At 41.6% G+C, this 27,497-nt stretch overlaps 1 protein-coding gene across 3 annotated transcripts; it reads right to left on the reverse strand.

Annotated features, from left to right (window-relative positions):
- Positions 1–441: 441 nt before the first annotated feature.
- LOC139456503 (nascent polypeptide-associated complex subunit alpha, muscle-specific form-like) lies at positions 442–27,446 on the reverse strand. 3 transcript variants are annotated; one of them, XM_071238252.1, is made up of 16 exons: positions 27,364–27,446; positions 22,233–24,810; positions 17,389–17,495; positions 16,430–16,535; positions 15,618–15,719; positions 15,350–15,454; positions 13,951–14,025; positions 13,522–13,553; positions 12,781–12,841; positions 11,487–11,545; positions 10,998–11,058; positions 10,184–10,308; positions 8,618–8,780; positions 4,176–4,265; positions 2,837–2,854; positions 442–1,562 (listed from the first exon to the last, which is right to left on the reverse strand). In XM_071238252.1, exons 1-16 carry the CDS (start codon positions 27,426–27,428, stop codon positions 1,398–1,400), a joined length of 3,912 nt encoding a protein of 1,303 aa, XP_071094353.1. In that variant the 5' UTR covers positions 27,429–27,446; the 3' UTR covers positions 442–1,397. The 3 variants fall into 3 exon arrangements, with proteins under 3 accessions (XP_071094353.1, XP_071094351.1, XP_071094354.1); XM_071238250.1 differs by having other exon boundaries at positions 13,942–14,025; XM_071238253.1 differs by lacking the exon at positions 2,837–2,854 and having other exon boundaries at positions 13,942–14,025.
- Between the last annotated feature and the right edge of the window lie 51 nt (positions 27,447–27,497).

Genomic DNA, 27,497 nt, shown 5'->3' on the forward strand with positions numbered 1-27,497 from the left:
GATCACGTAGTTACAATTTGGGTAAGGCAAGGCAGTCAGGTGATTGTGAGCAGCTATAGCGTAGAGCCTCAAACTAGGTCAATAGGCTGAGTGAGTTGGGTTTAACACGGCTTTTAACAGTATTCCAGTTATATCGCGGCGTGTCAGTATCATGTGGGAGGAAAGCTCGAAGTGATGCAGGTCTCAGACTTCGGTGAAACCCACGAGCACGGGTATGGTGCTGACAAACCTAGAACATAATCAGGGCGAACCGGGATTCGAACCCACAATCATAGGTTTCTGGCGTGCCCAAGGGATGCAACTCTGCACAGCGAATCGCAGCGCCTTAGACAACTGGGCCACCCATGCCCCCCTAGGTCAATAGGTCTTTAAATACTACATGTGCATGTTGTTTTCTTTCAATTCATGCTGGTAATGAACAGTTTGTTTGTAATAGTACCTGTCTTCATTAAATAATAATCACGATATTTCATGTCAGGGGCGAGACTTGAGTGAAAATCTAGAGGGACTAGTCGTTTTTTTTAAAGAATCTTGCTATTTTACATGATCAACTAGTCCGAAATTAGCTGTGGACTAGTTAGATTTGCCCAACAGTGTCTAGCCTGTTGGTAGTACATTATGACGTCAATGTTCAAATGTTAGCAAACAATGTGGTGATCAAAGCTCATTAAAAAGCAGTTGGTCCTAGTATTCTTGTGTAAATACTCATAAAAACTTATTTCCTACTGGTCAACAATGTCTCATTATCAAATATATAAGTGAACAACATGAAATAATGACAGCACCAGAATACAGTTACCTGGATGACCGATTACGACCCTTTAATACCCCTGAATTAAACTCAGGTGAGATAAATCAGGGAAATTACATGCTATTCATTTCATTCACTATTACTAATTCATACTCTTTGAACTGGAATATCCTCAGTTTAAATTTAAAATGCATAATACTTAAATCATTGAATATTGTCTCCATACGCTTATAAACTCAATTCATCAACAAGAAGAAACATGTATCTTGACACCATTCATAATTCATCTATTACAAAAAAAATCCAGTGATTTTTTATGAAAAACAAACATGTACATTTTGGTGTAAATCAGCAAGATTGGAAACACAACAGGTGTTAAAGATGAAAATATTTTAAAAAGACAGATGCACAAGGGTTCTAAAGAAGATGTACAATTTGACAAGTTCAACAGTAACCATGGTAACAGGAATATGGCACACAAGAATTTTTGTTCGAATTTGTACAACGAAAGTCGGAAAACCATTCATTTTTAATTACGACGTCATCGTGACTTGAGAAAGCATACAAAGCAAGGGACAATTGCACTGTCAACACTATTGCAAAAATATAGGATAGAATGATTCAAGTTAATTCTCTGCTGGATGATTTACTTCAAGACGAAGGTCGGGTCGTCTAAATTGTCGACTTCAGGGGAGGGAGAGTTTGTGTCGTCAAAACCCCCCGTGACGTTGAACGGGGAGAGATCGGGCGCGGCCGAGTCATTATCAGCAGTGGACAGGAACTCCATATCATCACCAGCTGATGGGGATATCTGAAGGATAACAGAATGAGAGTGTTACCAAGGAAACTGAGGGAAATACATTTGAAAGCACAATCACAGGTTTCTGGTACGCCTGAGGGTGTGACTTGGCACATTGTATTGTGCTGCATCTGGCACCCTGACGCGTATCCACTGACAGAGGTCAAAAGCAGAGGTTATACTCTGCAAACATTCAAAGAATGGGGATGACATAGATTGACAATATTGAGTGTGTGAGTTTGTTAAACGCCACTTTGAACAGTATTCCAGTTATATCATGGGTTGTCAGCTAGATGTGGGAGGAAAGCCTGAAGTGATGCAGGTCTTAGATGTTCACACTTTAGTGTAACATAATCAAGGCGAACCGGGATTCGAACCACGATCATAGGTTTCTGGTGTGCCCAAGGGACTTAAGTCTGCACAGAGAATTGCATAGAGGAGTTGGCCACCCGTAACCCCTGCTTGACTATATTTCAGCTGGGCTGATTTACCCCAGAAGGTGTTCATGATTGGTTGGTTGGTTGGTTGTTGAACACCGCACTCAGCAATATTCCAGCTAAATGACGGCGGTCTGTAAATAATCGAGTTTGGACCAAACAATCCAGTGAATAATATCATGAGCATCGTTCCACGCAATTGGGATTGATGACATGCATCAACCAAGTCAGTGAGCCTGACCACCCGATCCCGTTAGTCGCCTCTTACGATAAGCATCGTCACCTTTTACAGCAAGCATGGGTTGCTGAAGACCTATTCTACCCCGGCGTCTTCACAGGCCAGGTGTTCATGAAATGATGAGGAATACTGTTTGCTGAACAGGCCATTGCCAGGGATGAAAATGGGTTTATCCAAAAAAAATATTCAAGTAATGGCATGTATCTCAAAAATGACTTTTGATGTGATGTACTCGGCGGAATTCCCCATGACCTGCTGAAAACTCTCATCCCTGCATTGAGAGTCAAGCTGCACTTCCCATGTTGGGACACACATCCTCATTTTCCCGGACTATTTGTGCCCACTTAGTCAGAGACTGATTTTTTCTCTTTTCTATGAAGGCGGCCATTTTCAACACATGGATCACAGATCTGCCTGCTCAATATGTTTTTTAAAAGTGGAAAACCCCTCTAAAAAAACAGGTTTTTGTCTGCCGGCCAAGTAAAACACTAAAATTAATTTGTCATCTACTTCTTTGCCAAGTACATGGTGTTTTCCTTGCCTCTAAGGTCTTATACTGACAAGGTCTGACACAAGTTATTTAAGTAGTTCCAACAGGCTCTGTAGCTCACCTCATAGTTCTGGAATACCTGCAACATCAAAAGTCAAACTATTTGAAATTTAAATCATACAAGTCAAACACGGGTCCTAAATCAAAACATTCAAAAAGGGTAAAATATGTTCACACACAATATGCATACTTGCTTTACAATTTTACACAATGATACATCAATAACTGTGGTGCCAGCACTTCTTATGAAAGGACACCACAGCTGGGACCAAGCTTAACATTCAGCCTTATCAACACTGGCATTTGAGTAGATTTAAACATTTACATAAAGAGACAGGTCATAAAAGTAGATGCAAAGTTTTGCAACTGGTCCAAAGACCCAGTTTGAGAAGATGTAGCAACTTATGCTAGTCCTGAGACCGATCTCACCCCCCAGCCAACCCAACCCCCATCTCATAAATGGACAAGCTCTAATGAGCTAGTGTTCATAACATTGATCTCATGTAGGCCTTGGACGAGTCCAAATTTACTACCAGGGTACCCGACCCCCTTTAATCCGACCCTACCCAGGTACGCACTGCAAGTCTCAAGAGTAGGGAACAAAATGTCTGATTGGTTATTGTTTTACCGCAGCCCTGGCTAAAACTATTTAGATAAATGTATCAAACAATCAGATCATGCGTTCACTGAAGTTGACTGAAGCTTTATCTTTACTCAAACATATACAGAGATATCAAAATATATCTTGTTTATTTGTTTGTTGTATAACGCCGCACTTAGCAATGTTCCAGCTATATTATGGCAGTCTGTAAATAATTGAGTCTGGACCAGACAATCCAGTGATTGACATCATGAGCATCAATCTACGCAATTGGGATATGATGACATGCATCAACCAAGTCAGCGAGCCTGAACACCCAATCCTGTTTGTTGCCTCTTTTGACAAGCATAATTTCTTTTTACGGCAAGCATGGGATGCTGAAGACCTTTTCTAACTCCTTCACAGGTCTCAAATATATTTACGTGAGTTCATAAATGTTCATATATAAAGCGTTCATATATTTGATATCAAAAGACGTGAGTGCAAGATCATATTTATCATCCAACATTCTTCTTCCAGCATTTGGAGTTTGTAAATAGTAGGCCAGTTTTGGATGATAAACACAGTTTATACATGCTTAATGATATTTCCAATTAAAAAAAACACGCTCTTGTCAAGTGTAACTGGAGCCTCACCAATGGGAGGTCATACGCAGTAGTTTAATCCTCACTGAAGGGTTTGTTACAAGCTGTCTGGCAAATAGCCAGCCTCAATTATTTGCAGCCCACCATGATAAAGCTGGATTATTTCTGGGTGTGGCGTAAAACAACATTGACTCAGTCTACGCCTGCTATATTACCTGAATGTCTGACTTCGACGTGGGATATGTGGAGGTGTTATCACTGAAATTGGAGAAAGGAAGCGCCTTGGGTGGTTCCTCCTCCATTTCCTGCAAGAAGACAATTCCGATTTTAACAAATGGTGCTTCCTGAGAGGGAACGCTTTTAATACTAGTGTTACACTTTTATAGACCTGCAAAACATTGCAATCACAACAGTATTGAAAACTTCATCACAGGTCTCTGAAAGGGACATAACTCTCATTCTGTATTTTAGAATGAAAACATAATTATAGCAAACATTTTTCAGTGAAGCTAAAAAAATAAATATTCTTGGTTCTCAGGCACCGCCGCATCATCATAAAGTCTGCCCCACGTTTCGTTTTTATTTCCATTTTCCCCAAAAAATAATTCCTTAAATGTTCCTCATCTCGAACACACGACCTCAACTGTGAAATGCTACAATACTTAAAAACAATGCAATCCAATATAACATGCAGTTACTTCCCTTTTCATGGGCACTGCTTTACTGCGCATCTCGTGTGTTATGGTCATGGCAGCTAAAGGAGTTAAAGTGCCTGCTTTGATGTTTGCAAATTGGTCAATGAAAACATTAAATTTTCAATACAACATCACTAGACATTATGATGGTATTCAAATACAAATTCAGTGGTATTTGTGTACTGTATGAGGGACAATGCAGAGGCTATTTGTCTCATAAAATAAGCGGGAAATCGATGCTAATTTGTATAGCCCGGCTATAAAGCGAATCGAAATATAGCACATCACTAGTGCATACAAAATCTCTACATTTGCAATAAAAATGTGTTTGTCTTCCGCAGAAAAAAAACAAGAAAGAAGTGAGCAAATCTCACTAACCCCTGTTATCACCGCTGGTCAACAACAAATAGTAAATAGTTTGTTAATTAATGAAATATTACATATTTCTAACTGATTATAACTTCAATGTTTTAAAAACTAAGATTGAGTTCAAGTGACAATTGCCCCCCCCTCATCTACCATGTTACCAGTGTTCACTACGAGGAAGTAGATCACCACGAACACCTTAGAATAAAAATTTGATTGAGGAGTTACATAAGAAGAATTATCAAAAGGACCAAAAATTGTTGATATAAAAACACATAAAAAATGGAACAATATCATATAAGAAAATCAATAAATTAATATATTCCATCTAGCCGTAACAGATATGGTAAAGAATTCATAAATTCAAACTAACACAAAGCACAGATACTGATGATGATCTACATGTGTGGAAACAATTTTGTAAAATATAATAGTTATACAAAACCAGTCATCAAAATTTCTAAATTCCATCATGTTTCCATGAAAACAGCAAAAGAGAAAACTTTCAGAATCTTATAAAAGATAAAAAACAATCATAGTGGTTAATGTAGCAAGTTTGCTGAAGCTAGGATACATAATATTGTAAACATGGATCGTATAAAAACTCTACCCAAAATTTATGTTTCACAATGATTCCATGGAAACGGCAAAAATAAAACAATTCAGAATCTTCAAACTAGCAAAAGGCACAAGTACTCATTGTGGTAAATGTGTGTAGCAAGCTTGATGAAGCTAGGGTGCATAGTTAAAAAGATATGGGCCGTACAAAACACCCACCCTGAAAGTTTAAGTTTCTAATGTTTCCATGAAAAAGGCAAAAATTAAAAAGTTCAGAATCTTAAAACTAGCAAAAGGCACAAGTACTCATTGTGGTTAATGTATGTAGCAAGTTTGGTGAAGCTAAGGCGCATGGTTAAAAAGTTATGGGCCGTACAAAAGCTCGGATGGGCGGAAGGACGGACGAACGGAACGCTATATACCCCCAATTTACTTCGTAAACGGGGGTATAATTACATCATAGCCCTTCAGCGAATTCAGGGAAATGGAACAGATTATATCAATTTAACATGGTCAATACAAATGTGAGATAAAACATCACTAAATATAATGATTAGCCGATTAAATGTAGCAGTATGCTGGTAAATAGAATAGTGTTAGATTTTATAGTATCATTATAGTAACCAAGCATGAATTAAATTAATAAGCTAACCTAAATATTTAACATTTATTTTCCTAAATACTTGTGTTAACTTCAGCACTTGCTCAAATCTACTAAATTCACAGGTAAGCTTGGGTAGTTCAGCCATTTGGTTCTTAGGTTCATGGCTATTGTCACAGGGTCGTTCAGGGCTTGGCCTGTGATTAGGTGCTCTTTGTTATCAAGCTTTTTTGCATGTTCTCTGCAATCAGGTGGATACCCTGATCACAACTTCTACTGGTCAGTCAGCACATATTCTCAGCACATTCTCTACACTGAATCATACAGGGTAAGTTCATCTAATTATTACTTTATTTATCTGGAAGCTTAGTTAACTATGTATTTTAAGCATTGTTGTTGGATATAGTATTTTAGCTAGCATTGTATTATGACATTGTTATCTATTCTCAATTCAACTTAACTGTGTATTTGACTGAGGTATTAGCCAAGTGCACATTTTTTCAAATGGATATAAACTGGTTAGAAGTGATATATGTATATGTATCATATATATATGTATAGTATTTAATAGAATTTATAAAGCTTGTATTCCATACATGCTAGTGTAACTGTGGCTAAGTAAAATATTTATGTAGTTTACTTATTTGTGCAGGGCTATTCACAGTACCTCTGTAAGCGAAAGTCCAGCCTGCGTCCCTGAGACAAGGTATGCTATTTATGTTTTATTAATTGTGCATGATTAACTATATATAGTGTAATTTGTTTTATCTGGAAGGATTTGTTCATATATATGCCAAAAGTAAGGAACTATAGATCTAAATGTATTATTTGTATTGCTGTTATCTAGTCCCTCTATACTGTCCATACCCATCTTGTTTATATCAAATTATGTATGTTTTAGGGCAGATCTGGACTACCTTGTAGTTCTCACTCTACACCCATTGAAAATAAATCCCTTTGAACCCAACAAGTACTCCCTTATCTTTGAGAGTACCGCTGTTACATAAATTGTATTTCCTGTTCTGATTGGCATTGTTTTATATGCAGAGATTAAGATTACCTCGCGTCTTGTCTTGTAAACTAACCTTGAAGTAGCATTCAGCTGTATAAACTTTTCTCGGAATCTACCGGTGATTCGGCCAATAATATAACTTTAAAGAATTTTGATACAATGAGTGGAAGAATGGTATCTGAAACCATTATTTTGTCAGGAATAATTTATTCCAAAATCATGTGTAGTTGCAGCTTTACTATATATATGTGAAATGAATTAATAACCATAAGCGTAGCACTTTGGTTCAGCTGACAGCCATTGCCGGAAATGTTTTCGAATGGAAGAATTTGACCAATCACCATCTATGCGCCCTCAGTTGCAAAAACTTAATGTTGACATATAATAGTCAAATAACAACAAGTATGACTTTCAGCGATTCAATGTATGGCATTTATGATATGATATATATCCATTCTCTATCCACTAAAGTTCGTTTCAAGGCGTCAATAGCGGTAATATGACCGTGGTTGGTGTAAATAACGGTGAGTTGTGTGATCTTCCAATCACTTCACATACCATTTTGCCGAAATGAATTGAAACAATATTGAATGAAATGTTGAATAAAATTATTAAATAGATTACCAACATAAGTCCAGATATATTATGAACTCTTTCCACAACCAGACAGTGTAATTACATGATAATTTGAGTATTTCGGTATGGATTTGTTGACATGGTATTTCCGGTGTTCCGTGCCCACAGTAATGACTGTGTTGCAGAAAAAACCCCATAAAATACTCAACCCTGTGTATAAGACACCCCCCGCCCCCGTATGAATGATGTAGTCCCTATGACCTATCCTGGATGATGTTGTCCCTATCACCTATCTGAACAATCATGTCTGAATGATGTAGTCTCTACGACCTATCCTGAATGATGTCAGATATGACTGATGCAGTCCCTATGACCTACACTGAAGAAAGTCAGGTAAGAATGATGCAGTTGCTATGACCTACCCTGAATGCAGTCTCTGAGACCTACCCTGAATGTAGTCCCTAAGACCTACCCTGTATGAGGTCAATTTGAATCATGCTGTCCTTATTACCTACTCTGTATGCAGTTGCTATGACCTACCCTGTATGAAGTCAATTTGAATGATGCTGTCCCTATTACCTACTCTGTATGCAGTTGCTATGACCTACCCTGTATGAGGTCAATTTGAATGATGTCCCTATTACCTACTCTGTATGCAGTTGCTATGACCTACCCTGTATGAAGGCAATTTGAATGATGATGTCCCTATTACCTACTCTGTATGCAGTTGCTATGACCTACCCTGTATGAAGGCAATTTGAATCATGCTGTCCCTATGACCTACTCTATATGCAGTTGCTATAGATGCACTCACTATGACCTACCCTGTATGCAGTCCATACAACCTACCCTGTATGCAGTCATGTCAGTTGGAGTGCCCGAGCGACTGCGGTGGAACTTGGCCCGGCTGACATCTGTCCTCATGGCATTCATCTGAATCTTCATCTTGGCGAGGATCCAGTCGGGCACGGTGAACCCGTACAGTTCATCCATCAACAGGTTGGGGCTGTCCCTGGACACAATACAGGTTACACGGCCTTAGCAATTTGTTGTTTCAAAGATTAGATTAGAGGGCTAGTGGGTAGCTTATTTCACTTGTCCTGCTTCAACAACATTAAAGGTCTGCCATGTTTATATTTTCTATCCGTGTTATTAGGTCAGCAACATTGAAGCCTTGAGAACTGGTTCAGATCAATGAGGACGATTTTTACTTGTCCTCAGCACGATTTAGCAGTATCGGACTAGGGGCATAACGTGAATTTGAAAGGCTGTTTACACATGCAGGCTTCTCAAACAAAAACTGGGAACACAGAGCTCCAGGAGAAAAGGCACTATGGGTCGAAATTCTCTCCTCAGAAGATTCTCATTTACATGTACTAGAATGAAGTGGAACAAAACTTTTAAATACCATCTTCCTGAGGCAAGGGAGTTATCCGACTATAAAAAATTCAGTTTCCACCCTTACCGAAGGTGCTGGAATTACAGAGTTATATATTTGGCTGGACTAACAAGTCTATGCATAGTCCAATCAAAATCGCGTTATGAAATTGACATCCGGTTTGAAAACTGCTGTGCAGGATTTGCAAAGCATGAGCACTGCCAACTTTTATAGATGTTAAATACATCTATCAATACTTAATCATAATTCATGACTACATTTTAGCTAAAAGAATTTCGTCTGTTACAAAAACCCATCCAATATCCATCTTATCCTATAGACATAAGAAGATTGATACAGTAAATCTTCACAAAAGCTACTTTTAAAACAATGCCCCTTCTATTCTGAGCCGTATAAACCTTATTTATGTTGCCAATGAAACCAAATTCTACATTCAACACCCTGATTTAACATGCACTGGCCAAATGGTAACCTCATCTACATATCTGAAGACAATATCTTTTTAAACAGACATTCTTCACTTGTGTCCAAAATGGGTATCTCCCCTATCAAATACCATGCTTTGCCTAGTTAACAAGAATGAATGAATGAATTAATGAGTATGGTTTTACGCCGCTTTTAGCAATATCACGGCGGGGGACACCAGAAATGGGCTTCACACATTGTACCCATTTGGGAATTGAACCCGGGTCTTCGGCGTGACGAGCCAACGCTTTAACCACTAGGCTACCCGACCGCCCCCTAGTTAACAAGATGTCTTATCTCTGTGCTTACACAACTGTGCAAGACGTCCTGTCACTGTGTACACCTATGTGGAATGTGTTAACAAACAACTATGTTAGATGTCCAATGCTGTGTGTCTAATACACTAAGCTATAATTCATTTCACACAGTTGTGTATGATGTACAAAAGACTGAGATGTCTGATGCTGTCGGTATCCATAACCGAGAAATGTCCTGCTGTGTGTGTACGCACAACACTGAGATGTGTGACGCTGCATTTGAGGACGTCCTACCTGTACTCGTCTGTCCGACTGAGGTCCTGTATGTCCTCCACCATCAACATGTAGGCCTTGCCGCCTGTGGCAGGCATCAGGTGATGCTCGTACAGCCACGCCTTGTCGTCCTGGTCACCTGAGTACTGATGCACCAGACAGTGTTACAATCAATGATACAGCTTAGTAGTGACAGGGCTCGACTTAAGGAACTTGATTTAACTTGCACCAGGTGCATGTTCACATAGAAACCTAGATAGATCTCTGATGACTGTACCATGATTTTACATAAATTGATGACCTATTGCTGTTAAACCTAATAGGAACATGTGCACATAATCTTAATGTACCCACAGTTTGATGACGTCAAGTGAGTGAGTGATTTGGGTTTAACACTGCTTTTAACAGTATTCCAGTTATATCACGGCATGTCAGCTTAATGTGGGAGGAAAGCCCGAAGTGATGCAGGTCTCAGAAAATTACCACTTCCATGAAACCCACGAGCACAGGTATGGTGCTGACAAACCTAGAAACATAATCGGAGTGAACCGAAATTCGAACCCACAATCATAGGTTTCTGGCATGCCCACTCTGCACAGCGAATCGCGGCGCCTTAGACGACTGGGCCACCCATGCCCCCGGCAGTCGCTAGAAATACAACTAAGTCAGTTCCATATTGTACATAAATAGGAGCTAATAAATCAACATGTAACCATGGTAACAGGAACAAAATTGAATCTGAATAACCTTCATCATATCCATCTCAGACTTGTCAGCTGCCTAATGCCAACAGAAGCTGACAGATAACTCTTTCTTCACACGACGTGAAACATACCTTGAATATGTCCGGGTGTTTTATGTACAGTCGTCCTCGAGTTGCACCAAGGCCAAGAGCTCTGAAATCACACAATGTTAAATGCTGCTTTAACAAGTCAAGTCTCAGAGTCGGACTGCCCTCTCCACTTCAGTCACCTCTCACAACAAGCATTGGTACAACCACTGGTGAAATCTGACACAGAAACATTCATATGATCCACAACATGTTAATCCTGAAGGACCTAGTCTTCACAGTGAATTACAGCACATGACACGGTAGAGCCACCTGTCCCTCCCTCTCTACAGAGTCAGTATGGCTTTACGCCGCTTTTAGCAATATTCCAGCAATATCACAGTGGGGGTCACCAGAAATGGGCTTCACACATTGTACCCATGTCGGGAATCGAACCCGGGTCTTCGGTGTGACGAGCGAACGCTTTACCCACAAAGCTACCCTCCCTACAGAGAGTGCAACATACAGGAGATGATTGTACATCTGTTCACTCACTTGTTAGCCCTTGCTCCCATCACAAATTTGGTTTCTGTGACAATTCTCTCCGGATCCCACTGAAAGGAAAAAAATAAAGAATCAGAACTCACAAATTTTAGGATTTGTTCATTGTTTAGCGCCACACATGACTATATGATGGCTGTGTGTGTAATAATCGAGTCTGGACCAGATAATCCAGTGATTGACATCATAAACATTGATGTACACATTTTGGGTACGATGACATGCATCAACCAAGTCAGCAACCTCACCTGATCATGTTCATGGCCTCTTAGGACAAGCATGGGTTGCTGAAGATCAATTCTAACCTGGATCTTCACGCATATGAATGTCAGGAGGATTATAAACATATGTTTCTTGTTCCTGAAGAGGGCTACTGATAAACACCAACCATTGAGTACTAACATCGGGAACAATTTTACTCCCTTTTTAATACTGTTTATTAGTTACTCTTAATCCAAGGAGTGAACCTTTATGCCCCTTCAGCTGACTTTTTAGTTGCATCTGGTTGGTCGGTTGGTTTGTTGTTAAACGCCGCACTCAGCAATATTCCAGCTATAAGCAGCTGTCTGTAAATAATCGAGTCTGGACCAGACAATCCAGTGATTAATATCATGAGCATCCATCCACGCAATTGGGATCGATGACATGCATCAACCAAGTCAGCGAACCTGACCACCCGATCACCTTGGGCGACAAGTACAAGCGCCTTTTAGGGCAAGTATGGGTTGTTAAAGACCTATTCTACCCCGGATCTACTTTGCATCTGCCCAAGAGTGTCAAATTTCACATAAGCTTTACAGTGATTAATATCCATGTGAGAGTAGCACTTTTTTATGCATTATTCCCTGCAGTAGACTTCATGTATACATGATGCCTGCACTAGATCACTAAGGTTCTGTAGAGACATAAAACATACACAAACTGAAAAGGTAAATATGCAGCGTCTTTATAAGTGATATGAGAGGCGGAATCTGGTCAATAGGAGGGAAATTGAAGGGACATAACTGGTAACAGCCACAGGTGGCGCTACGACGGAGCCATGAAATTCCAGACTAGTTCGACAAGGGTGGAAACTGGACTTTTCAAGTCAATAAACACCTTTGCTTAGATGCATTTTCTCATGTGTTCATTGCAAGCAAGCAGCTCAATAGTATGGTGATCTGGATCTCTTAAGAACATTCTCAGTTCCTGTATCATACAAATCAAGATAAAGATATGTATTGTACCTGCAGCTTTCTATTGTAATAAGACTGTCAATAAGATCATAACAGTATGACTTCCAACCTACCTTTGGCCCCTCCCGTCGGACCGGTTCATTTGGCTTAATAGACTTCAGTGGTGTGCCTCTCCTGCAGAAAAAGTATTGAATATCATAAAAACTATAATTCATGCAAATAAGTGAAAAGTATGTGTGAGTATATTTTCTTTTAAAATAAACATAAACAGGTGCTCAACTATTATTTTATAAAAACAAATAAAAACAACACACTATATTCATAAGAGACTTTAATATAGTTCGCAAGAAATAATCACATTATTCCATCTCCTTCAATGCTACGCAGAAGTTTAAAAAAAAAATTAACGGTAATAAAAAAAATATTATTTTTTTTTAAATTCGCAAAGTCAAATAGTTGTTCCTTAATCTTTAGTGATTATAACATGATTTCCAAGATGGCATCACTTTTGATTCTGGTGCATCCAAGCATCCACCAGAACCGTAAGTGACGCCCTTGTGATTGGCTGACTACTGTAAAAAACAAGTGCTTAAAGTACAGGATGTTTGTAGTCTCTTACTGAAACACATCACAAACAATGCATTTGAGCAATTACTATCTAACAAGCTAACAGTCACTCTAATTTTGAATGTTTTTTTCGCTGTGTACTTATACTTTTCTAATCAAACTATGTTATCCTATTTCTTGACTTTTGGATCAGGTTGGTCTAATTTGTAACCTGGAAAATATGAAAGCTGATGCCTAAGCACCACATTCCGTGTATAGCAAGCACAGTGCTTCACATCTGTACATACCCTGATTGGTGAAGAGGTGGCCGTCCTTTCCTCTGAAACAAAAATAATGACAATAAAGACAACGATTCTACAAAGATGGAAATCTACTAGTAGAATGGTGTGTTACAAAATAAGGATTAACACAAGAAATGAATTTAAACAAATGAAAAGGAAGCGTACATTAAATGTAAATGCTGGCATGAAAAATGTAAAAATGTCATAGATTGGGTGAAAACTAATGACTTTTACAGAAACTATTCATAAAATAAACAGATATTAATAAATCTTCCAGAATACCTCGGAATTAAGCAATTTTTAAAGCAGAAGTTTGATTTTCTTTTCGGAATTTTCTAATTATCAAAGAGTTTACAATCCATTAGATATTGAAAGACAATAAACAGACAGAGAGACAAGAGAATAAGGAAATAATTTTCGACTAACTTTCCTCACCTTCTTCTTGGGCTGGCTGATGTCACTTCCTGCCTCCGAGTTGCTGTCAGACGGGCGACGCCTTCGGACAGTACCCTGCACATAACCACATATACTACAGAAGCAAGAAACAAGAATCCCATGTGTCTGTGCAGCATATCAGGGCAACATGGCTGCTTGGGACGAAACAAGACTGATCACACTATTCCTATCAGAGAGTGCAGAACTCCAGATAACTTTTTGAGCAATTGAGTTTTTACTCTAGGGTTTCTATTTTATTGTGTTATTACATTTTTCATTGGGTAACCAATACTTTTTCACTCATCTATTCATCACTCTATTGTGTTTTTCCCACATTAAGTGAACATTTTAAGATTTTGAAAAACATTGACGTTGTTCAACATCGGTTTGCAAGGTATATTCAAGCTATATCACAGTGGCCTGTAATTATCAGTCTGGTGTGCCAAACCAGTGCTGGATAACACGAGCAGTGGTCCATTATACTGGGATATGACCCACAATGAGCCATGCCATACTTCATCGACACCTGATGCTAAAGTGTGGCCTATTCTGCCCCGATCCCTACCTCAGCAAAGCAAAGGTGGGTGTAATGGGGTTTAACGTCTCGTCCAAGATTATAGCACTTCTATAGCAACGTGCATGCTGTGTGTGGGGGGCTGCTTGTACTTGACTGGACTGGTGCCGATTTATAGTGCTAGCTCACTGAGATACCAGTTTAACATGAATACCCCACTCAGACACAGTATACTGACTCCGAGCTGACCACTCCTTGTTTTAGCCCCTTAATGCCGAGCGCCAGACAGGGTAACAACAAGTACCATCTTTTAATGTCTTTTGGTATGACACGGCCGGGGATTGAACCCCGCACATTCCGCTCTCCGGGCGGATGCTCTACCACTAGACTACGGAGGCGGTCCAGAAAAGCCAAAGACTGATAAGCTCATTGTTACATGATTCATCACAACACCCTGTTTTTGTTTGTTCTTTGACCCAGCGCTAGCACTATTTCAGCTGTATGATGGTGGCCTGTAAATAATCCAATCTGAACTAGACAATCCAGTGATTGATATTATGAGCAATGATCAACACCGTTGGGGTATGATGACACGCAATCAACCATCGAGCCTCACCACTTCGAGTGAGTGAGTAAGAATTGTTTTACGCCAATTTTAGCAATATTCCAGCAATATCACAGCAGGGCGCACCAGAAATGGGCTTTACACATTGTACCCATGTGGGGAATCGAACCTGGGTCTTCGGTGGGACAAGCAAACACCTTAACCACTCGGCTACCCCCACCGCCCCAACTCACCACTTGATGTTGCTGGGGACCTATATTCTTAACTAGAATCCCCACGGGGACCACACGCCATGAGCAGGTGAGAAGCCTGTGACTTACCATCGTTCTCCGTCCACAGTTGCTGCCATTCTCGGACACAGTGTCAGTGTCGTCTCTTACAGGGGTCACACTTCGCCGAGGTTCGCTCACGTACATCTTCTTTGCCTGAATGGGAAATAAATCATGAATCTGTAAAAATACAGCTACTTACTGTCACCACATGCACATAATGGATTAACAAGAGATTTACATATATATATGTCCATATATCAGCAAGTCCTGTAGATCTCGTTAATGAATTGTTTGTGTGAATTGTGACTGCATATACCTCCTCCAGCATCTGTCTACACACAGCATGGATGTGGTCATCACTGACAGCGTTCTGTCCGTTGTTCAGCCGAATGTTGGATACAGCAGGTTTGAAAAACTTCTGAAATGATAAGACACAAACAATATGTTTTGGTTTGGTTAAGTTTGTTGTTTTCCGCCACACTCAGCAATATTCCAGCTATATGACGGCGGTCTGTAAATAATCAAGTCTGGACCAGACAATCCAGTGATGGATATCATGAGCATCGATCAACACAATTGGGATCGATGACATGCTTCAACTAAGTCAGCGGGCCTGACTTTCCGATCCCATTAGTTGCCTCTTATGACAAGCATAGTTGCCTTTTACGGCAAGAATGGGCTGCTGAAGACCTATTCTACCCCTGATCTTCATGTAACTAGGCCAGCCTAGGTCTCAGGAATTTCTCTGTGTGGCCCAGCTGACAAGATATTGCTGCAATCAACCAGTTTCACCTCACAATTTAGTCTCATCCTATGATTTGGTTGTTTGTTGATTAATGCCACACTCAGTAACATTCTAGCCAAATGACGACGATCTGTCAGTAATCGAGTCTAGACCAGACAATCCAGTGGTTTACATCATGAGCACTGATCTACGCAATTGGGAGCCTTGTGGGGGATCAAATCTGGACCACTGACAGGACGAGCAACAGCATTAACCATGGGCTACCTCACTGCCCCGACCACAGATCCATTTGGACGCCTCCATGACCAACACAGGTCGATGGGAACCTAATCTAATCAACACAGCGGGACACATACATCAGGTAACCATGTTTTTCTGCTCACCTCAACGTAATTCTGCACGATTACATCCAGCTCTTTGTTTAAGCTCCTCTGAAGGTTCTGCCGGAGGATGTCGAGGGACTTAGCAGCACTGGTTATTGAACAGGCCCTGGAAACACAACTGTGCTGGATTATAAAGGCTCACATGTTGATGAAGTCAAACCTTTGTCAGTACATTACAGGTTTGTGCATAAGGAAGAGACTATATGGATGTCAACTTCTTTATCATGAGGAACACAGTGTTTTTCGGTTGGTTGGTTGGTTTGTTGTTTAACGCCGCACTCAGCAATATTCCAGCTATATGACGGCGGTCTGTAAATAATCGAGTCTGGACCAGACAATCCAGTGATTGATATCATGAGCATCAATCCACGCATTTGGGATCGATGATATGCATCAACCAAGTCAGCGAGCGTGACCACCCGATCCTGTTAGTCGCCTCCTACGACAAGCATAGTTGCCTTTTATGGCAAGCACGGGTTGCTGAAGACCTATTCCACATGAAATGGTAGGTGAAAGGGCTACTTAGCTCTTCTCTAATTAGTAAAAAGATTTGTTCCTAAGAACAGGGATTTAAGTAGGATTCCAATCTAAGTGTCCTTGGCAGGCAAATTGGGAAAAAAATTGTGATATTGTCCCCCTGCAATTTCTTTTTATTTCAATGCTCTTATTTCTGTCAATATTGAGGAATTGCCAAATTTTTCTCATTTCCTGCAGGCTTTGGGTCGAATATCGGTCTCTGAGAAGGTCTAGATAAATCCCTGAAGAAAGTAAGGTCTTCTTAACATCTTTTAAGGACAAGAACGTTTTTTTTCTAAAAAAATACACACACTGAAAGTTGGCTAGTTTCCACTACTTTTTCAGAATGAGATGAGATAAACAAATTGTATGACTCAGGATAAGGTAAAGGTTTCATTTTATTCCACATCTGGGAGAATCTGTGTAAACTGATGGGCACTCACTTGGCTCTCTGGACAGCTACAGACTGCGCCCTATATGCAGACCTGTACGTTGTGTTGTTGACAGGGAAGTTGGCTAGGTTCTGCAGCCTCATGTTGAAGGGACTCAACTGTAACCATGGCAACAGGGGATCACATCACTTCCGTGTATACAATCTGTATTCCTCAACCGTTTCTAAAGTTACTTTAGTCATTGATTATGATAAGAATGAATTAATCACACGAAAAAGATTGTGTTTCAGTACCTTAAATATGATATAATAGGAACAATTTTTGTTATCATGACTACGAAAGGCTTGTTGCGTTTAATAAAACTGATTATTAATATACTTATCCTATCTCAAACTTTGCATTTCTTCTTTCGATCCTTACGTGGAATCGTGCTTGAACCAAGTTTCCAGCTTCTAAAAACATTTCACCCAAACACTCCAGCATCAACATGGTCAGTACCTAAACAAATGGGTCACGCCCTGTAATCCTGTGCTTATGACCTTTCACGACTTAATCATCTGACTACCATCCTGTTTCTTAGAGCTGACAGGCTAGAGCTGTGATTCGGGGATGTTCGGGCGGGCATATAGTGTGTAAGATAGGATAAGTATATCAAATGTAAAATTTACAAAACTTATCCCATCTCACACGATACATTTATCCCATGGTTGGACGCGGATACCCTAGCCTGTAGAGACAACAACCATGAGCCATACACAAGGAAGTTGGTATTACAGTGATACAAACATAGAATCTATAACACTGCCTTGTGTCATAAAGACAGGAAGTTGTGAGGAGGTAAAAACACCACAACAGGCGATGTGACCCTTTTATGCTAGTTGTCTCATCGTGAAATCGGGTAGAACATGTGTTCCGTATTTTCACGTAGGACATCGATACACAAATGACATCATAGCTTTGAATAGAGATCTGTTCAGTGTATGACTCATAACCAACCCGGAAGTGGTGTATCTCTTTTAACGCTTTGTCACAGCTATAATCATGCCCGCAGGATTGAAGCATGCCAAGAGAAGAGGAACGATCGACAACATCCACAAGAGGATCATCAAACCAATACTAAGACATTATGTACCTAAAACAGAGGTGATCAGATCAGGTGATCAGATCGCCAAAGGTGGTGAGGTGAAATGGGGTTTAACGTCTCGTCCAAGATTATTGCACTTATATAGCAACGTGCATGTTTGTGTCTGTGTTTGTGTGGCTGCTTGTACTAGTCCGGACTGATGCCGATTTACAGTGCTACCTCACTGAGCTACCATGCCGCAGTTTAACATGAATACCCCACTCAGACACAGTATACTGACTCCGAGCCGACCAGTCCTTGTTTTAGCCCCTTAATGCCGAGCACCAGACAGGGTACCAACAAGTACCATCTTTTAATGTCTTTTGGTATGACGCGGTCGGGGATCGATTCCCGGACCTTCCGCTCTCCGGGCGGAAGCTCTACCACTAGACCACGGAGGTGGTCAGGGACACCGCCAAAACAACCGTGCCTTGCGGCAACTTCAATGTTGAAGACTGGAGTCTCTACAGACGGGGAATCTCACCCTCAACTGGGTATTCATTCTGGGAACCAAAATAATGACAATAAACAAAGGAAGGATGCTCCAATGAATGATCTGTATGTACAGGATACAGAGTACTGGGCTGCAGGAACAGCTACATAGTATTGTCTATCTGTGCTTGTTTGCAGCCGTCAACTGTAGAGGCCCTGAACACCGGTGACTCGCAAAGACAGTGGAAAGCGAAGACAGTGTCAGATTCCTAAAAAGATCCTTCCATGATGTTGAACAGGGTGCAGTTGCTGTGCATGGTAGAGGCAACGGCTCCAGTTTCATGTGGATTGGATGTCACGTAGGCCCCAAGGGTTGTTGAGCAGAGTGAAAAGGAGACCATGGTTCGGGAAAATTCTGTACAGGCCGCCGTGGAAAGTGGGAAAAACAGTTTCTTGTGGGTGCACCAAAGTGGCATTGCCATCTTGACGTAGATGCCGCGATCTTTAACCGGGCATGATCATCTGGGTTCAGGATGGCGCCAATGACGGCATGTTGAACAACTTGTCTGGCCGTCCCCGAAGCTGATTCTTTGCGTTGAGGTAGGTCCCAACAAAGCCCCAGAAAGGCCTTCCCATTAAGTGTTCTCTCAAACAGGACCCTGTTAACATCAAGAGCTTGGATCTATCTCATTCTAGCAGCAGTTGTAAGGACCAAGAGAGAAAACGTCTTCAGCTTGTTGAGGGTGATCAACTGAAAGTCCTTCTCAGCAAGTGGTTCATGCAGAGTTCAGATGGCAGAGGATCCCAAGTGGATCAAGACGACTGGTCAGCTAACTTGGTGGACCGAATGAGGAACTGTAGCTCAGCAAACCTGGAGATCTTAGATCCAGTTGTAATAGCAATGACAGAGTTGATCACAGCGAGATACGTGGCTAACGTAGAGCCCTTAAGCTTCCGAAGTGATCTCAGTTGTTGCAGACACTGGGTGACCTGTTTAAGAGAAGCAGTGGTCGGCTAGATGATGTCACAAGCCCATCAATAAGCTTTGAATGCCTTCCATTAATGGTCACATAAGGCCTGTGTGGCGGTGCGGGGAGCCTCAATGAAGGTCTTGGCTACTCTGTTCGAATACCCTCAGTTGACAAGTGACTTCTGGAAACGAGTCATATGCAAAGATGAGTCATACGCATCATGTAGGCAGAGGCTATCATATAATCCCTGGTCAAATGAGTGTACAAAGCAGGGTCGATCCTGAGGTGAGGTGGTGTTTTCAAAACTGTGCATTGTCAAACGCTGTCATGACGTGTAGTCATCGAGGTCTAACTGAAAGTGAGTGATCCAGTCACTTTGCTGCATAAATCATCCTGTCTCCGTGATATTTGATGCAAGTTGATAAGTCGGAAATTACAGAATCGGCAAATCTCTGTCTCACACACCAATAAAAGTTTGGCGCACGATCCAGTTGATCGTTATTCTCTTGATATTGCTATGCCATAGAATAACTAGTCTTGATCATACAATGGTCAGCTGAATGCAAGACGACTGTAGAAGGCGATCGTGTATCCTCAAGCACGCGAGGCCACGGTCATCGTAAAGGCAGAAAAATCGGGCTGTGAAGAATTAAACGGATAGTGCGTCCTCCACGATCGACAGTGAAATGATGTTTGCAGATGTCTAGAAAATAGGTTAGGGAGATACAGCAACAATGGAGTGCCTGTTCTTTAGGTTTCTTGGCTGATGATAGTAGAGAAGTCTTCAATGAAGCCTTGAAACACCACTGATGCTTGACAATTGCAAAGACAGGTTATAAATCTGTCTCGGAAAGTTAGGGACATTGCTGACCTCGTTTATAGATAGAACATGTATCGATGTTCATGTCAACCCTGAGGAGAGGGGTGTCGATATTGCTCCCAATGTCGATCTATTAGAGGAAGGTATTGATGTTGATCCCGATGTTGATCCGTAGGCAATCAGTATCGATGTCGATCCTTAGAAAATTGGTATCGATGATGATCTATTAACCGACCAGGAGAGGTAATATGGGTAGAATGATATTGATCTGCTGCAGGAGTGTCGGTTTGAACAGGTGTTTACAGGGAAGGAACCTCAAGGATGAGACTGAAGTCAATGACGATCCGCGTATCAATGTCAATCCTGATGTCGCTCTCGGGGTGGTGTATAGCGATAGTAGCCAGACAGGACCCTCAAGGATGAGACGGAAGTCAACGACGATCTGCGTATCAATGTCAATCCTGATGTCACTCCCGGGGTGGTGTATAGCAATAGTAATCAGACAGAGATCTGTAATCTGGATATGATGGGTATCGATGTGCAACGACCAGGCCATGGATAAGGAGAGAAGCACATATGACTGTACCAACCCAAAGGGGAGGGGTATAGCCCAGCTATGGCAATCCCAATAAACATTACATTGATGTCGATCCTGGGATAATTGGTGAATCTCAGCTGATGACATGCATGGCATGGTAACGAGCACACTGGGGAAAACTGGTCCATTTTGGTGGGAAAGTCTTCAGTGAGGAAACTGTCCAAGATCCCATCATCTTCAACTGACAAGGATGGTTAACGCAGGAGGTTGTTTCACAACTGTTAAGGTGGATGGAAAAGCCGGCTTGGTGACAAGTTTGGGCTTTTGGGCAGAGGAAGGATCGTGCTCCATGTCCTTAGATTTAGACCAGCGGTCAATATTACGTTTGTGGCATTTGCCATGTTTGCAACAACATAAACGGCAAGCTTCCTCAGAGAGGTAAGAACACTGGGCACATCTGTGGTCCCTAAGGCAAAGGCCGCGACAATCACAGCAACGATCACGAGGATCAGCATTGGAGTAAGTATGTCTGCAACTTATACAGGCCATGTTCCGTTCCCATCCTCTTCTTCAATTAGCTCACGGAAAAACAAACCCAAAAAACAAAAATGTATTCTCTAGAACTCATCACACACCTCCACAGGGTTGCAATGAGAAAGAGTATGATGTGGCAGAGGTAGTCAGGTGATCAAGTCGTGTCAGATCACTTGCACAGGATTACAGTGCATGACCCATTTGTTTGGGTGGTGACCATGGTGATGCTGGCATGTGTTCAGGTGAAATGTTTATTGAAGTTGGAAACTTTATTCAAGCACGTTTCCACAATGGTATCGAAAGAAGAAGGAAGGAATGCATAGTGTGGGACAGGATAAGTTAAAAAATTGTATCATGTCACCATGACATTTATGATATGAAAACCCACATGGCTAACTATCTCTATGGATCTGCACAACTACATGAAAATCAATTCTTAATGTTAAAGCATTGATATATATATTTGGGTGTTCTTACCGAAGACGATGCCTCACACTGCGGAGATTCATTAACATGGTTGAACCCTGTGAAACTTCCTGAGTTCTCCTCCTTCTTCACCAGTGGTAATTCCGGCACAAGACGGGGCATGTCATTCATATTCTCTTTTTCTGTTTTCCGCTGCAAATCGGAAATGTCGGAGGTGGAGCGTGGATAGAAGGGAGCCGTCAGAGGAGTCCGCTGCTCAGGCTGGTGTGAGCTGCTGTTGACTGTGTATGAAGGGATCGGGGCAGGTGCGTGGGTGGTTACCATCATTTTGACCGGAAAGGTGAAGGGGTTAATATGACTTGGGGGCAAAGGCTTGGTTTGGGATGTAGCTAGGCGAGAGGCTAGCTGTGTCTCCCCTGCAGTTGAATATGGCTGGCCCTGGCTTGCAGGTTGGAAGGTAGGTTGTGTGTCATGGTGAATATCTGTTTTACGATCTTTCTTTGATCCCTGCTGCCCTTCCTGTGGATGTTGACGGGGTGTAACACTGACTTGTCCCTGCGCTTGTGAAAATAGTACATTTACTGACCTGGCTTCTTGAGTGGAACTGTGAGCAATAGAAGATGGTAGCACTGAGGGCATATCGGGATATCTCTGTGCCGGAGAAGGGATACACTCATTGGCGTATCTGTGATGAGTTTTGGTGAGATCAACAGCCGGCTGTCTTGACCGACACGTAGGAGGGAGTTCAGGGTGTTTGTGAGCTGGGGGAGGAGAGCTGCCCATTCTCTGCTGCTCTGGGGTCTGAACTGGGGACACATGACCCCGGTAAGCTGATGTGGGTGAGGGTGAGAAGCGTCCAAGGGGTTGGGTCAGGACAGGCCCTTTGTCCTGGCTGTGTGGGCCTGGAGAGACATGTCCGTGGATCCTGTGAGCTGAGGACACTATGTTGCGAGTCGGCACAGGCGACACCTTCCCCTGTGCATGAGACACAGGGGATATGTGGCCCTGCGTTCGATGCCCTGCATGGGAGGGTGACGGTGTCCTGTGGATTGTCTGTGGGGAGGAGGAATGGCCGTGGGTTCGATGTCCTGCATGGGAGGGGGATGGAGTTTTGTGGATTGTCAGGGGTGAAGAAGAGGGGTGTCTTGCATAGGATGAAGGGGGTATGTGCTCTTTGGCTGGTCTAGTTGAAGATGAGGGAACAGGTGAAGGTGTGCGTCTGTGGCTTTGATGATGACTTCGGAGCTCTGCTTCTAATCTTTCAGCCAATTCACGAGACATTGGCCCTGGATTCTCTCCTAATGACACAATGACTTTCTGTAGACCCTCAGATGAATGAACTATTCTCACACCAGGCGGTCCCTCTCGGACTGACGGAATCGATCCTGATAATGACACGGTACCCGCAGATGATATAGGTGGAGCACGACCAAAGGATTGCGAATAGACAACAGTGTTGGGAACATTGTTCAAAACAGAGCTGGTATACACCGGCATGTTTAAGTCAGTTTGTTGTGGAGCTGAACTATTTGCTGACAATGCTGTATTAGGTCCTTCCACAACAAAACCCCTTGGCTCTTCTTTAACTTGCCTCCCAGGATGAGGCACATGGCTCCGCCGCGGGGACACAGATCGAAATGGTACACCACCTTCAACGATATGAGACGACTGAACACTTTTAGGAGACACAGACCTGAAGGGCAAAGCTCCTCTTTCCCCAGCTGGTATGTGAGATCTCTGGATGCCTTTGGGAGAAACTGACCTGAACACTACTCTTTCTACATGAGGCTCATGAGATACTTGTCTGCTTTTGGGGGATACAGATCTAAATGTTATATGATCCACTGGACCTTCAGCTGCCTGGGTACCAGGAGGTAGTCTGGTCTGTATATGGACTCCCGGTTGTCTGATGGTCTGGGCCTTTCGTTGTAGCTGAGACTCTTGTAAGTGTCGGATCGTCTGACTGCTGAGTCTACCATGATGCTCTTGTTCCCGAGATGGCGGTGCGTTCCTAACCACAGTTCTGTTGGGTGGGGATGGAGAACTGGCCGGGGACTGCGTCAGCATGCCGGTGAGAGCAGAATGAAGCAGAGGTGGGGGGTAACTTTCTGACAGGGCTGATACAACTTGTTGTGTGATTCGCGACGGTGATATATCTCTGCTTAAAGAGGCACTCTTTGTATGTGGGGGCGAGGGGATGAAGGAACCCACAGGGCTCGCTCGGTTGGAGATGGGGATCACTCGGTCTTGTGAGACAGGGCTCCTTGCCATCAGGGCTTCCAATGTTGACTGACTGGCTTGGGACTTGGGCATCACATCGCTTAAATCATGACGGTGCACATCTAGCTCGTGTTTCGGTTTGGGAAGTGATGTTTTCAGACGCTTCTTGTGATGTGCTGCTTCCATGGATGAGGTAGATGTTGAGTATTTTGTGGAATCAAAAGGGGAACTTTCATGAAGGGTATAAACCTGGGATTCAGAACCACTCGGTTGAAGTTTTGGCTGGGATTTTGAATGGTGAGATTTTTTCGACTCTTTATGTCTGTGTTTCTCTGTGTCCTTCACGCCATTTGAACCACTATCAGTAAAGGTATCATGGTGGTGTCGTGGGGCAGACTGGATCACCATCCTAGAAACAAGCAAGAGGGATGTAACGATATACTAGTATGAACACACTACATAATTGCAATACATTTTGTCCAGTGAGCTAGACAATGTCAAATGTTGATACAATGGTATTGAACCAGTGTCTAAAAATGTTGTTTACATCAGACACACATAACTTGCTTAACAAGAATACAAAATTATCACACAGAAATATAAATGTCAACACTAAGCTTGCTAAAAATGCATCCTGGTTAAAACAGTTCAAGAACAAACAGACACTACTTTAGTTATCAACATTTTGTTTCAATACATGATAACTAAACTGATAAAACATATTTTTTTTACGTTCAAAATTAGATTAACATCCCAGTCAGCATTTGTTCAGTTTCAGCATTTTGTCTTGAAGTTTCTAATATGTATTGTTAGCCACTGTATATTCCAATAAATTAATATAACATTTAAATTGTCAGTACTAGGGCTGGGACGGGTAACTCGGGTACCCGGGTACCAACGGGACTACCCAGACCCGTGGTAAGCCACGTGATATATTGTTTAATGACAAAAATATCTAAAACACTACAAGTCAATAATGTTCGCGTTTCTTTCTGACTGTGCTCCCATTCCTTCTGATTTTTCATATGGTTGAATAAAGATATAACTTATTTCAACTTCAGTGTATGAATGACCAGATTGTTTAATACATGTATCTAAATACGTTTTGCCAGGGCTATGCTAAAAATGTTCCCAATTGGACATTTTGAGACATCTCCTGAGACCTACACTGGGTACCCGGGTGGGGTCGGGTTATAGGGAGGTGGGTACCCGGGTAATCAATTTGGACTCGTCCCAGCCCTAGTCAGTACTCCCCCCGGATCATCAACACATACTATACTCCTGGAAACATAAACAAAGTACACAGCATGCAAAATCACATGCACAATGGGACATCAATCCTGTGAGGAGGAATAAATATTTCCTGATTGAACAACTTTGCAATATTCTTCCTTACACTATCACAGTATTTGCCTTCATCATGGTCTACCTCTCAGCAAATAGCTGTCAAGTCACTATAAATAAATATGGCATGCCAGCGGTAGAAACTAACATTTTAAGTCCATCAGCTTATAATGATATCATACAGCAAAGCCCTTAAAAATTGCAAATGTCTAGTAGTCCTTATGATACCTTAACAACTGGGCAGTTTGGCAAGAGCTACAGGACTAGTGCCAATTTCTGACACTCCATGACAGTTTTAGGCTTTATGAGAGCCTGACAACCAATTTACAGAAGTGTTTTCTACTGTCTTCCACAGTTCCTAATTAATTGGACAAAAAGACAATACCAGATAATTACCAGTACTTGCAGTGGTAGGTATGACAACTGGGATCACTGCCATATTCACTTAAATTGTTTAATTAACACTAAGGTGCTTAAACCTGTTAGTACAAACATACCAAATGATTAACGAGCTGTATCTGATTTCTAAAGTCATTAATGCATTGAAGGGACATACATGTATCTAGGATTCTAGCCCTTGTCAAGCCAATTGGATTTTTAATTTTCTTTTAGTTTTTAAAGTTCCTAGTTTCAGAGGTATTTTAACACTGCACTTTGTGCAAAAATGTAAATTAAGCATGAAGTTCTCTTCTTCTTTTGGGGGGGGGGGGGGGGTCCTGTGAGGGGCAAACACATGTCACTTCAACCAAGCATTTCGCAATATTCCAGCAATATCACAGTAGGGGACACCACCAAATGGGCTTCACACCTGGGTCTTCGGCTTGACGAGCAAGCACTTCAACCACAAGGCTACCCCACTTCCCCACTTCGACCAAGTCATCATATTTGTTACAGCTATATTAACATCATGAACATGATTTGAGAAATTCTTAATCTACATTACATTTACTTCGACCACTGCAATAATGTATCCACTCTTCTGAAACTTCTCTTTGTTATCTACTGTAGACAATATACGTATTAATCATGCAGCCAGTACATTCATACCATTCTTGAATAAAAATCATAAATATGCCTAAGTATGTTAAAGGTCTGGCTTCTCAGAACTTTAACAATGACACTTAAATCTTTCATCATCATTGGTGGTACCTGAAAACAGTGTTTTAACAAAATGGTAAGACCAGGTAGCAATATGATATAAACACAAGTACCTCTTTACCAGTCCCTCTTGAACTTTGTATTAGCCAGCAAGTGTCATGCTTATAATTAGCACAACTTCCCAGATGTCAAAACTCGGAACTAAATATAGACGGTGCAGTTACACCTTCATCTGCTCGTATAGTGTATAAACTTTGAAATAGGAGGCAGCGTGTACCATAACATGTTTGATAATGCACACTAATAACCTATTCCGGAAACCGCATTAACTGACTTCCATATTTCAACGCAAAACGTTGAGTTAAGTTGACAGCGGCGTGTATGGCAATACATGCTCCAGTGCCCGACTTTACGCATATGCAAACTGCATGAACCCTCCTATATATGCAGAAAATAACAACTGCCCCTGGTGCATAAAGCATGTAAAATTGTGACAGCATACAAATCAAGTAACGCTTACGGCCGCTTTTGATCTGAGCCATCCTTAAGATTGTGGAAATGTTCTGATGTTTTTCTGTCCGCCATTTTGTAAACACCATCCAACTGCGGGATTAGAAAAGCAAGGTGCGCGTATTCCCGGGTGAGCACAACAAA

This window comes from Haliotis cracherodii, unplaced genomic scaffold, assembly GCF_022045235.1.
Source record: "Haliotis cracherodii isolate W230 unplaced genomic scaffold, xgHalCrac1.p SCAF_11, whole genome shotgun sequence".
Classification (NCBI taxonomy): Eukaryota; Metazoa; Mollusca; class Gastropoda; order Lepetellida; family Haliotidae; genus Haliotis; species Haliotis cracherodii.

What these genes read in the sequence shown, in the direction of transcription:
- LOC139456503 (XM_071238250.1), bottom strand. Translation starts at nt 27,428, where the DNA reads ATGGCGGACAGAAAAACATCAGAACATTTCCACAATCTTAAGGATGGC. An exon ending in GTAGCTGTCCAGAGAGCCAA is followed by an intron (nt 16,536 to 17,388) that starts GTGAGTGCCCAT and finishes TTGTGTTTCCAG; the next exon opens with GGCCTGTTCAATAACCAGTG. An exon ending in AGTCGGACAGACGAGTACAG is followed by an intron (nt 8,781 to 10,183) that starts GTAGGACGTCCT and finishes TATTGTGTCCAG; the next exon opens with GGACAGCCCCAACCTGTTGA.